General features: G+C 46.3%; 1 protein-coding gene across 3 annotated transcripts in view; it reads left to right on the forward strand.

Moving 5' to 3' along the window:
- SNX10 (sorting nexin 10) overlaps positions 1 to 12,903 on the forward strand; it is a 179,723-nt gene that overhangs the window by 105,610 nt on the left and 61,210 nt on the right. For all 3 annotated transcript variants that reach the window (XM_030202272.1, XM_030202282.1, XM_030202292.1), the window contains exons 3-4: positions 183 to 269; positions 8,086 to 8,186. In XM_030202272.1, coding sequence (XP_030058132.1) covers positions 183 to 269; positions 8,086 to 8,186 — 188 coding nt within the window. The remainder of the gene's footprint in view (positions 1 to 182; positions 270 to 8,085; positions 8,187 to 12,903) is intronic.

The raw sequence follows: 12,903 nt of genomic DNA on the forward strand, positions 1-12,903 counted from the left end.
TTGACTACATTCAGTATTTCCAGTATGCCTGGGCTGCTGAGTCATTTATTCTCTTCTCCTTTTTGGTGGCCTTGCAGGGTTGGTAAAAGCCTCTGTCCTGCTTTTAGTCCCTGCAGTTGGTGTGAGGCATTCTCAGGAGCATTCTTGTGAAATTAACTCTTGGCTACATTATGCCTTCACAGGAAGTTATAAGCGTCTGGGTACGGGATCCCAAAATACAGAAGGAAGATTTCTGGCATTCATACATAGACTATGAGATTTGTATTCATGTAAGTATACTGTGATATATTAAAAGAGGATGGCAGTGTGTAGTCAGCTATGTAAAGAATTCATTGGACAGCGAGGGATTTTGAAGCCCTTTGTCCATCTTGGGATTTTTTAAAACTGTGATCCACGATTACAATATTAGAATTTTATGTATTTCATGTATCGCTTTTCTGTGGTACAACCAAAGCACTTTTACCTGAGGCATTGGAGGGTTAGGAGTGGAGGAGTAGCCTAATGGTTGGTGCAGTGGGCTGAGATCCCACTGCAACTCCTTGTGACCCTAGGCAAGTCACTTAACCCTCCATTGCCCCAGGTACAAAAACAAAAAATAAAATAGATTGTGAGCCCACTAAGGATAGAGAAAGTACCTGCATATACTGTGTACAGGACTGCGGACATATAGTAGTGCTATAGAAATAAGAAGTAGTAGTAGATTTGCCCGGGGTCACAAAGAGTTGCAGTGGGAATTGAACCTGGTTTCTACGGTTCTCAGCCCACTGCATCAACCATTAGGCTACTCCTCCACTCATCTCTTTCTGTATAATTTGACTTGCATTTGGTTTCTTCCATATAGTTTGTTGGGGGGGGGGGGGGGGTATATGAGAAATGTCCAGGCATTTATTTACAGAGGTCACTAATAACTGTGTTTAGGGTGCAAGCTGGAAGTTGCCTTTGGTTGTGAGGGTACAGGCTTATGGGAATATCTTCAGAGCACGGTTTGCTGACCATTTCTGGTTTACGTGTGTAGGGCATTACATAATGGTGAGCAGTGGGCTATCTTTTTACCTTGATTGCTTCTGGGCAGTAGGAGGGGAAGCCTCAAGTTAATTATGGAGCCAAATGGTATTTCACTGCTTCCCTTATGTATATTGAGGGAACTGGTGTAAAAGCTAAAGGCACTACTTCTGCACTGGCTAATGCAGTGTATATTTATTTTATTTATTTATTTAGATTTTGCTCACACCTTTTTCAGTAATAGCTCAAGGTGAGTTACATTCAGGTACAGTGGATATTTCTCAGTCCCAGGAGGGCTCACAATCTAAGTTTGTACCTCTTGTGACACTCGGTCTGTCTGTTTTTGTATTTGTTATTTTGGGGTGGGGCATTTTCTATGTTCTTAGCTTTCCTGCTTCAGTTGGTCAATGGATATGTTTTCATTTTATGGTTTAAGCACTTCTGGACCCAATGCAAGCACTCTATGTAAACATTTTTACATTTTTTTTTGGTGTAAATAGTAAATGTTAATCTTTGCACTAATCTGATAAACCTTGAGCTCAGATTTAAACCAGCACAAAGGAAATAACTCTAAAGTAAGGAGTAGTTATAACTGGCCTTGTGCTAGTTCTGAACTGTACACCTCAGCCCAAATATGCAAAGTAACCTGTATCCCACACCAGGTTTCTCAAATATGCAACTTCCTTGTCCTTGGCTGCACCATTTCTGAACAAGCTAGAGTTATCCCCTCTTACCAGCAGATGGAAGTAGAGAAAAACTGATCTTTTCCAGTGAACTGACAGGTATAGCCTGCTTGGTGTTCAGTGGAAACCCCCCATTATTTTCTCTACCTCTAGCACAGGGGTTCTCAACCCAGTTCTCAGGACACGGCTAGCCAGTAAGGTTTTTAGGATACCCTCAATGAACATATATATGAGATAAATTTGCATGCATATTAATTGTGGCTATCATGAAAACCTGACTGGCAAGGTGTGTCCAAAGGGCTGGGTTGAGAATCCTGCTCTAGCAGATGGTAGGTTGTTTTAACTGGTGCTCCTGGTAAACTGCTGGTTGTGGCCGCACAGCAAGGCTGAGCCTAACAGCAGCTCCCAGGTAATCTGGTCCCCGAACCGGACCTGATTGAGCATAGAGCTTTGCTCCACTGCCCTTAGTCATGCTTTTTAGCATCCACTGGGTGAGGCATTGGCTCAGTGCTGCGGGCCCCCATCTCCCGCCCTTCTTAGCCCATAAACCCTGTTTATGTGGGGGTGGGGGGGGGGGGTTCCCCCTGGGCTCATCCCTCATCTCCAAGCAAAGTTTTTAAAAAACATTTGTTTAGACTTGCATGGTTAGCTTTATTTCCTTGTTTGGGGAATAAAGCTAAGTGAGAAAAAATAAAAGCACTCCTGCAGTGAGCAGGGGGATGATGGAGATGCTCAAGCACTCAGGCAGCCCTGCACACACTGACCATACAGCAGGGAATGCCTGCTGGCAATCATTGTTCTACCTGCAAGAGACAGCAGCTTAGTACTGCTGCCAACTCTGTCTGCCCCTCCTGTGATGGACCATTTCAGATTTTGGAGACTGTCCCCGGGTGGGGTGGCAGGTTCGCTGGAGCTTGTCTTAGGTTCCTTTTATGGAGGCATTGGAACCTGTACTCACTTTGTTTCATCCTTTCTTCTCGCGGTTGTTGTGCTGCAAGAGAGCTTACAGCCCCCATTGGGACTTGGAGGGGTGGGATTTTCACCTACCCATGTCCAGGTCCCCATGGAGTGTGGGGGGAGATCTTTGGCTTCAGAGTTTAAACCAGATGGTTGAGCAGGCCTTGCAGGTGGAAGCTGGTCCCTCGACCAGCTGTGGAGCCCTAGGGAGCCTGGTGGGTCCTGGCCAGGAACCCGATCTGGGGCCAAACACCACATGATTGAGGGTTCGTTAGGACCTGGGTGGCTCCAGATGGTTCCTGGAGGATCTGGAGGGTCTTTTGGACCCTCAGTCCCCTTTGAATTTGGAACAGGAATATCCTCAGAGAGAGGACAGAAAGGAACAGTCCCTTTTGATCTGGCCCTTTTTTATTGGGAGGAGCTTTCTCGTCTCATTGAGAAGGTTACTGAGGCCCTTGGGCTTCTCAAGACTCCTCCTGCCGACCCCTCGGAAGGGAGACCCTCTGCTGGAGGGCTTGGCAGAGCCCCTGAAGCATTTTCTGCTTCAAAAGCCCTTATCCACATGATGCAGGCAGAGTGGGGATCCCCGAATGGGACTCTTTGTGGGGCAAGGGCCTGCAAATAGTTGGGAAAATATGGGATACAAATGTAACAAATAAATAAATATATACTTTTGCCCCTGAAGAGTTGGATCAGTACTGGGTGTACTCTAAGGTGGATGCCTTGGTCTCAGCGGTCACCAAGAAGACTGCTGTTCCTGTGGATGACAAGTGGGTGGAGCAGCATTTCAAAATGGCTGTTGCTTTTGAGACTTCTGGCTACCATCTATGGGGGCTTCGTGGCAAGTGCTATGCTATAGTAGCTGCAGCAGCTGCCAGAGTCTCCAGAGAAGTTTGGACAGTCTTTTTGATGGACATCCTATATGATTTGGAGCAGCTTTTCTCCCGATTAGTGGTTGCTTTTGTGGTTGGTCACTACTGGCTGTGGTTGCACTATTGGGTTGCACATGCAGCTTCTAAGAAACTTCTCAGTCAGCTGTGCTTTCGAGGGCATTTGCTCTTTGGGAAGGACTGGAAAAGTTAGTGAAGGACATGGAGGAGGCTTGGCCTCTCTGGCATCCTGAACTGAGACAGAAAGGTTCCCAGCATTCTTAGTGTCTCAAGGACATTTTCAGTTCGTTCGGTGCCTGTCATCCCTGGCTTCCACTGTTGGTAGACCCTTTAAACAGGCTCCCTTTTGTGGTCCTAAAAGATCCGATGACTCAAGCTGTAAAATACTGCGTGGAGTGAAACGGGTAGACGTGAATCGCTTGTTTACTCTTTCTAAAAATATTAGGACTAGGGGGCACACAATGAAGCTACTAAGTAGTCAACATAAAACAAACGGGAGAAAATATTTTTTCACTCAACATGTAATTAAACTCTGGAATTCATTTCCAGAGAATGTGGTAAAAGCAGTTAGCTGCTTAGGGTTTTAAAAAAAGGTCTGGATAATTTCCTGAAGAAAAGTCCATAAGCCATTATTAAGATGGACTTGGGAAAATCCACTGCTTATTTCTAGGATAAAGAGCATAAAATCTGTTTTACTCTTTTTGGGATCTTACCGGGTACTTGTGACCTGGATTGGCCACTATTGGAAACAGGATACTGGTTTTGATGGACCTTTGGTCTGTCCCATTATGGCAGTGCTTATGTTCTCATGTTATGTTAGGCTCATCTGGCGGGGTCGGAGCTGCCAGGCCAGCATAATCAGGACACACCAGGCTCCTCAATGGTTCTGATTGGGGACAGGTCCCTGTTCCGCCATGAGTGGGCCCGCATCAGCTCAGTGGGTTCTGGAGGTGGTCAAGAGAGGGTACTCCCTGAAACTTTTCCACCCACTTCCTGATGCCTTTTTGCTGTCTTTCTGTTGCTCAGAGCTAAATCAACAGTCTCTCACTCTTACCCTGAACAAAGCATCTTCTCGAGCGGGAAGCAGTGGAACCCATCCCGGTAGCAGAACAGGGGCAAGGGCGATAATCCATTCATTTCATGGTCCCAAAAAAGGAAGGCTCCTTGTGGCCCATTCTGGATCTATGGGGAGTGAATTCTTGTCTCTGAGTCCAGTACTTTCACATGGAAACTATTTGATCGGTTGATTCGGGAGAGTTCCTGACTTTGGATGTCACTGAGGCCTATCTGCACATTCTCATTGTGGAGCATCACAAGCAGTACCCCTGCTTTTGTGTGCTTAGTCATCATTTTCTATTTCGGGCCCTTCCCTTCGGATTGACCACAGCACCACGTACTTTTTCCAAGGTGATGGTTGTGGTGCGGCCCATCTGAGGCGCCAGGGCATTCGGGTATATCACCTACCTGGATGATTTGGGCAGACTTGGAAGTGGAGGCCAGGGGGTGTCACTTCTTCAGGAGGGCAGTCACCTGCTTCCTACCGAAGCCATGGAATATCTGGGAGTTCATTTCGACATGGCTTGGGGACCAGGCGGTGAAGCTGCAAGCCCAGAAATGCGGGCTGTGTGAGCTGCTGATTTTTCTGGGGTTTGGGACTGTACAGTTCTTGTGCTCCAGGGCAGCGACTCTCGAGGTGATCCCTTGGGCACAAGCGCATATGTGGCCACCTCAGGATTTTGAGTGCCTTTTGCTTCTCTGCTAATGTGAGCCAGTCTGGACTGGTGGAACAGTCTTGTTCACCTCTTCCTTTAGGGGGTTTTGATGGACTATCCAGTGTGTGTGTTGGTTACCACTGAAGCAAGACTCCATGGCTGGGGAGCACATTGCTTGGGGCAGAGTGGCACAGGGAACCTGGTCCCCGCTGGAGGCTTCATGGTCGATCAATCGCCTGGAGACCCAGGCAGTATGCCTGGCCTAGGTGGAATTCCTTTCTCTTCTTTGAGGAAAGGCAGCCCAGGTGATGACTGACAACACCACGGTGGTAGCCTACATATACAAGGCAGCACCAGGAACCAGGCGATGGTGTTAGAAGATGCAAGCCTCTGCCGTTGGGCGGAGAGGCATCTACTGGGCCTGCCAGAGGTTTATGTAGCAGGCAAGGATGATGTTCAGGTGGACTTTCTTAGCTGCCCTTAGTTGGCTCCTGGGGAGAAGGAGCTGGGAACTGGGGCTGGCAGCCTTTCAGCCTATTCAGGACTGGTGAGGGCTGCTTGTGTTCAACCTGATTGCTATGCATTCTGGTGTTAAGATGGGAGCGCTGCTTCAGCCACTGGAGGAAGGCAGTCTGGCAGGGGGATAGATGCCTTGGTTTAGCCGTGGCTGTCGGAGAAGCCCCTGTATGTCTTCCCTCTGTGGCTGCTGATAGGCTGGCTTTTGCACAGAATAGTGTGGCATCCTCATATAATCCTTCTAGTGGTTCCATATTGGCCCCATGGGCCATGGTATGAGGTCCTGGTGTGGCTGTTGGTAGCTGACCTGCTTCCTCTACCCACAGGATGAGGCATTCTTCATCGCAGTCTTGTGGAAATGAAGGATCTGGATCCCTTATGGGTTTGGCCCTTGAAAGGAGGCATTTAGAGAGGTGTGGTTCACCTGCAGTTCTCTACCTTGTTTAAATTCTGGCAGTTTTCATGTTGCTGGCTTGTGTGTGGGTCTGAAAAGTATGAGAGTTGGTGTGCCAAGTGGTCCTCCTTTCCTTTCTGGTACTGAATTTGGTCCTCTGTGTGCTTTCAAAGACTCCTTTTGAGCCCTTGCAGTGCACCTTGATCAAGGACCTTGCACTTGAGGTGGTTTTCCTTGTAGTGGTTACTTTGGCTCGGAGAGTTTTGGAGTTGCATGCACTATTTTGTTGGTATCCGTACTGTATCCCTCCTTTTTGGAGGACTTGGTGACCATCCGAATGGATCCCTTCTTTCTATCCAAGTTGGTTTTTCCTTTCCACGTGAACCAGGAGGGCTGTTTTGCCCTTCTTTTCGGAGGAGGTTTCTGATCCTTTGGGTTGAAGACTATGCAAGATAGATGTTCAGAGGACATTGTTTTCTACTTGGAGCAGGCAAATGAATTTTGCACCTCCGATCACCTTCGTCCTATTCCATGGTCCTTGTAAGAGCAAGGTGGCCTTCAATGCCGCTATTGAGTGGTAGATCAAGACTACCATACAGTCTGCCTATATTTATAGAAATTGTCCTGTGCTGTCTGGTTTGAGAGCCCACTTGACAAGGGCTCAGGCGACCTAATGGGTGGAGGCCTGGAACGTCACCTCGGAGGAGATCTGTAGGGCGGTGACGTGGTCATCGCTTCATTCTTTTGTGAAGCGTTATGGGTTGAACATGCTTGCTAGGGCCTGCTTAGACTTTGGCAGTGCTGTCCCAACAATTTTCTTTAGTCGGCTGCGCTGTTCTGAAGCCTGCCCTTGAAAGGCTAAGGCCCAGGGCTCAAGGTGTGCTCTGCTCTTTCCCTTACAGTTAAAACAAACAAACAAACAAACAAACAGAACAATTAAACAAAAATCAAAGGGACAATTTTTATGTATGCAGGGTAGCGAGTGCCTCTGTGGTGTTATACTTGCTTGCTGGTCATTGCAGCTGCAGTGGTTTATGGGGCATGGGTGTGAGCTACAAAGGGACCACCTTCTGCTTTGGTAGATGTATACTGGAGTTTTCCACTCAGTACCAACAATTTATACCGGTGAGTTTACTGGAAAAGATCAGTTTTTCTCTATCTCCATCTGCTGGTAGGAGGGGATAACACCTATTTATTCAGAAGGGTGTAGCCAAACTAAAGAAAAGGAAATTATTGGGTAAAACATAATTTCACTATGGATATCCTATCAGTCAGAGCAGGGCTAGAATTGGAATCCACCATCCTATGTATTTAACTGTTATGGAATTAACCTATACTCATTGCCAACTATTTACAGCTAGCAGATGTATATCTATATACTCATGCATCTGTATACACGCGTGTATATATATTGATTGTGTAAATAATATTCTTTAAATGGTTAGCAGCCTTTAAAAAAAAGTTCTCATTTTAATTTAACTTGTCTGCATTTTGTTAGGGTAGAATAAAAGCATATCTATGTATTAAGCATCTATAGGGTTTGATTTGGGTGAGTTTGATATTTGGAGTTATGTTCACTGGCTGTTGGTGTTGTGTAATTCTATCTGAATTTGTGACTGCTATTGGGCCAAAAATCCCTCTGTCTGGGAGGGCAGGCCTTAAAAACTTTCTGAATAGCTGCAGCATTCAGCTGCTCTCTGGGTATGCTGTACCTTGAGTTTAGACACAAAAACACGATTTATCAGCAATTCTGCTGAGTGTCTTCATGTAATGCAGCCTTGTGTATTGATGAATACTCAGTGGACCAGTGTTACAGGAAGCTTGTGGGTCTGCAGTTTCCTTTCATAAGATCCTTTTTTGGGTTCCTAGTAAAGTATTAGGCTTTCAGAGTGTTGTACTGTATGCATTAAAAACGTGTCCTTTCTTCACAGACCAATAGCATGTGTTTTACCCTGAAAACATCATGTGTCAGAAGGCGTTTTCGAGAATTTGTGTGGCTTAGGCAGAGACTTAAGAGTAACGCTGTACTAGTGTAAGTTTACTTTAATCGTTTCCTTTATTTTATTTTATCAGTTTTTTTTTTCTTATGGTGTCTCTCTCAAAAGGCTACGGAATGGTTTACAGAATTTAAGCAAATGCTTTAGTACATTATAGGAGCTGTTTTAGAAGCATCTATATATGTAAATAAGACCATTTACCCATGTAGATGAGCTACATCTGTAAATGGCAGTTTTGCAGCTATTTACTCCATTTAGATGGTCAGGACACAGATTGCAAGGGTGTGTGATGGCTATAACTAGGGCAACAGGCACACATAGGTTTTATAAAAGTGCTTCTTTTGGGGCTTTAAACAAGGGATTAAGGTACTCATTTTTCTTAATCTCTCATTTATTTGTGCCTCGGAAGTTTAAAAAAAACCTCACTAATTGACACAAATTACAGGTTTTTAAAATGGGCCCTTATGGGGTAATTCTGTGAGATGCTGCCTGGTTATAGGTAACAGTATTGTACTCATTTATGCACATGAGATTTTATAGAATACCGACTAGTGGAAAAGTGCCTGCTATGCTTTGATGGTGCATACTTTGCTGGTGGGCAGAGTGAACATACTGGGGTAAATTCAATATATGGCACCAAAACAATCCACGCCAAAAAAGTGCTATTCTGTAAAACGCACTTAGTTAGGCATAGTTTGTAGAACAGCTTTTACGCCCGGGAATCACACCTAACTTTAGGCGTGGCCATTTGCACTAACTAAAATGTACAAATACCCGCACATAAATTTAGGCACAGATGTCCTTATTTTCTACGTGCGTAATTTAAAGGAACACCCCCAATCCGCCCATGATCCTCCCATTTCCACACCCTCTTTTTTTGACTCGCATGTAAAATTTAGGCATTGATCCTGCACCTAAATTTATGCACGTATATTTCAATTTTATTTTTATTTTATTTGTTACATTTGTATCCCACATTTTCCCACCTATTTGCAGGTTCAATGTGGCTTACATAGTTCCGTACAGGTGTTCGCCTGTCGTTTGATAACAAATACAGGTTATATTGTGGTCGAATTGAGGTAGGTGTGTATCAGGCACCATGAGGATGGGAGGGATGAAGTTTGTATATTGTCCAGTACGATCATTGGTTGTGTTGTGTTGTTGGATCGGTGGGGTAGGCCTTTTTGAAGAGGGTGGTTTTTAGTGATTTCCTGAAGTTTAGATGATCATGGATTATTTTCACAGCTTTAGGGAGTCCATTCCATAGTTGTACGCTTAGGTAGGAGAAGCTGGATGCATAAATTGTTTTGTATTTCAGTCCTTTGCAATTTGGGTAATGTAGGTTTAGGTATGATCGTGATGATCCAAATCTGTTTCTGGTAGATAGATTTATGAGGTCTATCATGTATCCTGGGACTACGCCGTAGATAATTTTGTGGACCAAGGTGCAGATTTTGAAGATCATCCGTTCTTTGATTGGAAGCTAGTGTAGCTTTTCTCGGAGGGGTTTAGCGCTTTCGAAGTGTGTTTTACCAAATATCAGCCTGGCAGCTGTGTTTTGGGCGATCTGGAGTTTTTTTACGAGTTGTTTTTTACATCCCGCATAGATTCCGTTGCAGTAGTCTGTATGGCTTAGGACCATTGATAGTATTAGGTTTCGAAAAATTTCCCTTGGGAAGAAAAGTTTTATTTATTTGAGTTTTCACATTGAGTAAACATTTTCTTTATTACGGAGTTTACTTGGCTCTCAAGGGTAAGGTTACGGTTGATTATGACACCGAGTAATTTTAGGCTGTCTGAGGTAGGGAGGGTGTGCTCTGGGGTGTTTATGGATGTGGATTTGTACTTGTTATGTTGAGATGGGAGGATGAGGCAGTGTGTTTTTTCAGTGTTCAGTTTCAATTGGAATGAGTTTGCCCAGGAGTCCATGATGTTCAGGCCGTCATTGATTTCATTGGTTATTTCTGTTAAGTCATGACTGAAGGAAATATAGATTGTGACGTCATCTGCATAGATGAACGGGTTGAGGCCTCGGTTGGATAGGGACTTTGCCAGTAGGATCATCATCATGTTGAAGAGTATTGGTGATAATGGTGATCCATCGAGGACGTCACTCCTTGGCATCGAGGAAGGCTCAGTTTTGGACTGCACTGAGGGATGCCTTGTCCGATACTGAAGATGAGCGTTCGTGGGAGGAAGAGGAAGATCCCAGGTACTTTTCTTCTGATGAGTCCTATGGGATTCCCTCTGAACCTTCCCCTCCACTAGAAAGGAGACTTTCTCCACCAGAGAGTCTATCCTTTACCTACTTTGTCCGGGATATGGCTGTGGCTATTCCCTTCCCTATGGAGGTTGAGGATGAGTTCCAGGGCTGAGATGCTCGAGGTCCTGGATTATCCTTCTCCGCCTAGAGAGGCTGCAACGGCTCCTTTGCATAATGTACTGAAGGAAGTCCTTATGCGAAACTGGTCGTTCCCTCTGTCTAATCCCGTGATCCTGAAAAAAGCTGAATCCCAATATCGGATCCACGGTGAACCTGGTTTGATGAGGTCTCAGCTACCTCACAATTCCATGGTGGTGGACTTCGCCCTCAAAAGAGCCAAGAGCACTAGGGACTATGCCTCGGCGCCCCCAGTTACAGAATCTAGAACCTTAGACTCTCTTGGGAGGAAGACATATCAGGCTGCTATGCTCGCCAAGATCCAGACTTACCAGCTCTTCACGAGCGTCCACTTGCGGAACTCGGTGAGGCAACTGTCTAGCTTGGTTGATGCACTCCCTCCGGAGCAGGCCGAGCCTTTTCACCAGGTGGTCAGACAGCAGAAGGCGTGTCGAAAATTCCTGGCCAGGGGTATGTTCGACACTTTTGATATAGCATCCAGGATCGCTGCCCAAGGTATAGTGATGCGCAGACTGTCATGGCTGCGTATCTCTGACCTGGATCATTCAGTCCAGCAGCAGATGGCGGATGTTCCTTGCCAGGGGGATAACCTTTTTTGTGAGAAAGTAGAGGATCTAGTTGACCAGATCAAGAAGCATAATGATGCTATAGATTCTCTCTCCCGCCGGGCATCTTCTGCTACTACCTCCTCATCTAGGAGGTTTTTAGGAGGGAAGAGGAGTGCTCCCTATTCCTATGCTAGGTGTAGGTACACTCCTGCTTCTCAGCAGCCTGCCCAGGCTCAGTCCCAGCACGCTCGTTCTCATCAACAGCATGCGCCTAAGGCCACTGTGGCTCCCCAGCAAAAGCAAGGGAACGGGCTTTTGACTGGCTCCAGTTCAGCATAGCCTCAGTAAACGTGTCTGTACCAGACGACTTGCCAGTTGGGGGGAGGTTAATGTTTTTTCACCATAGGTGGCCTCTTATAACCTCCGACCGGTGGGTTCTTCAAATTATCCGGTTAGGATACACCCTCAATCTGGAATCCAAGCCTCCGAATTGCCCACCAGAAGCTCAGCCCTACAGCTCCCAGTACAAGCAGGTACTTGCAGAGGAACTCTCCGCCCTTCTACAGGCCTAAGCGGTCGAACCCGTTCCACCAGGGGAAGAAGGGCTGGGATTCTATTCCAGGTACTTCCTTGTGCAAAAGAAAACAGGGGGGATGCGTCCCATCCTAGCCCTAAGGGCCCTGAACAAATTTCTTATCCGAGAAAAGTTCAGGATGGTTTCCCTGGGCACCCTTCTTCCCAAGATTCAGGAAAACGATTGGCTATGCTCTCTGGACTTAAAGGATGCTTACACACACATCTCGATACTTCCAGCTCACAGGAAGTATCTTCGATTTCGGCTGGGAACACAGCACTTTCAGTACCGTGTACTGCCTTTTGCCCTGGCGTCTGCGCCCAGAGTGTTTACAAAATGCCTAGCTGTGGTCGCAGCGTCTCTACGCAGACTAGGAGTGCATGTGTTTCCTTATCTCGACGATTGGCTGGTGAAGAGCACCTCGAAGGAAGGTGCTCTGGAGTCTATGCGAATGACTATTCAGGTGCTGGAGCTACTGGGGTTCATCATAAATTTATCCCAAGTCCCATCTCACCCAAGTCCAAAAATTGGAATTCATTGGGGCTCTGCTGAACACTCAGACAGCTTGAGCTTATCTTCCCGAGGCAAGGGCAGACAGCCTTCTGTCCCTGGTGTCCATGGTTCGAGCGTCTCAGCAGGTCACGGCACTTCGGAATTCTCTTCAGTGGTGGACGATTCGATCCAATTTGACTTTGGGGTGACCATTCCATGTTCCTCAGCCACGAAAAGTGCTGACGACGGATGCATCTCTCCTGGGGTGGGGAGCTCATGTAGATGGGCTCCACACTCAGAGAGCCTGGTCCTTTCAGGAAAAAGGTCTGCAGATCAACCTCCTGAAATTAAGAGCGATCTGGAACGCTCTAAAGGCTTTCAGAGATCGGCTGTCCAACCAAATCATTTTAATTCAGACAGACAATCAGGTTGCCATGTATTACACCAACAAGCAGGGGGGCATTGGATCTCGCCCTCTGTGTCAGGAAGCTGTCCAGATGTGGCTTTGGGCTCGCCGTCACGGCATGTTTCTCCAAGCCACTTATCTGGCAGGCGTAAAAAACAGTCTGGCCAACAGGTTGAGCAGGATTATGTAACCTCACGAGTGGTCACTGAACATGGGCGTAGTCCACAAGATCTTCTGAGCGTGGGGCACCCCCTTGCTGGATCTTTTTGCCACTCAGATCAATCACAAGGTCCCTCAGTTCTGTTCCAGGCTTCAGGCCCACGGCAGACTA

Source organism: Microcaecilia unicolor, chromosome 1 (assembly GCF_901765095.1).
Source record: "Microcaecilia unicolor chromosome 1, aMicUni1.1, whole genome shotgun sequence".
In the NCBI taxonomy this organism is placed as follows: domain Eukaryota; kingdom Metazoa; phylum Chordata; class Amphibia; order Gymnophiona; family Siphonopidae; genus Microcaecilia; species Microcaecilia unicolor.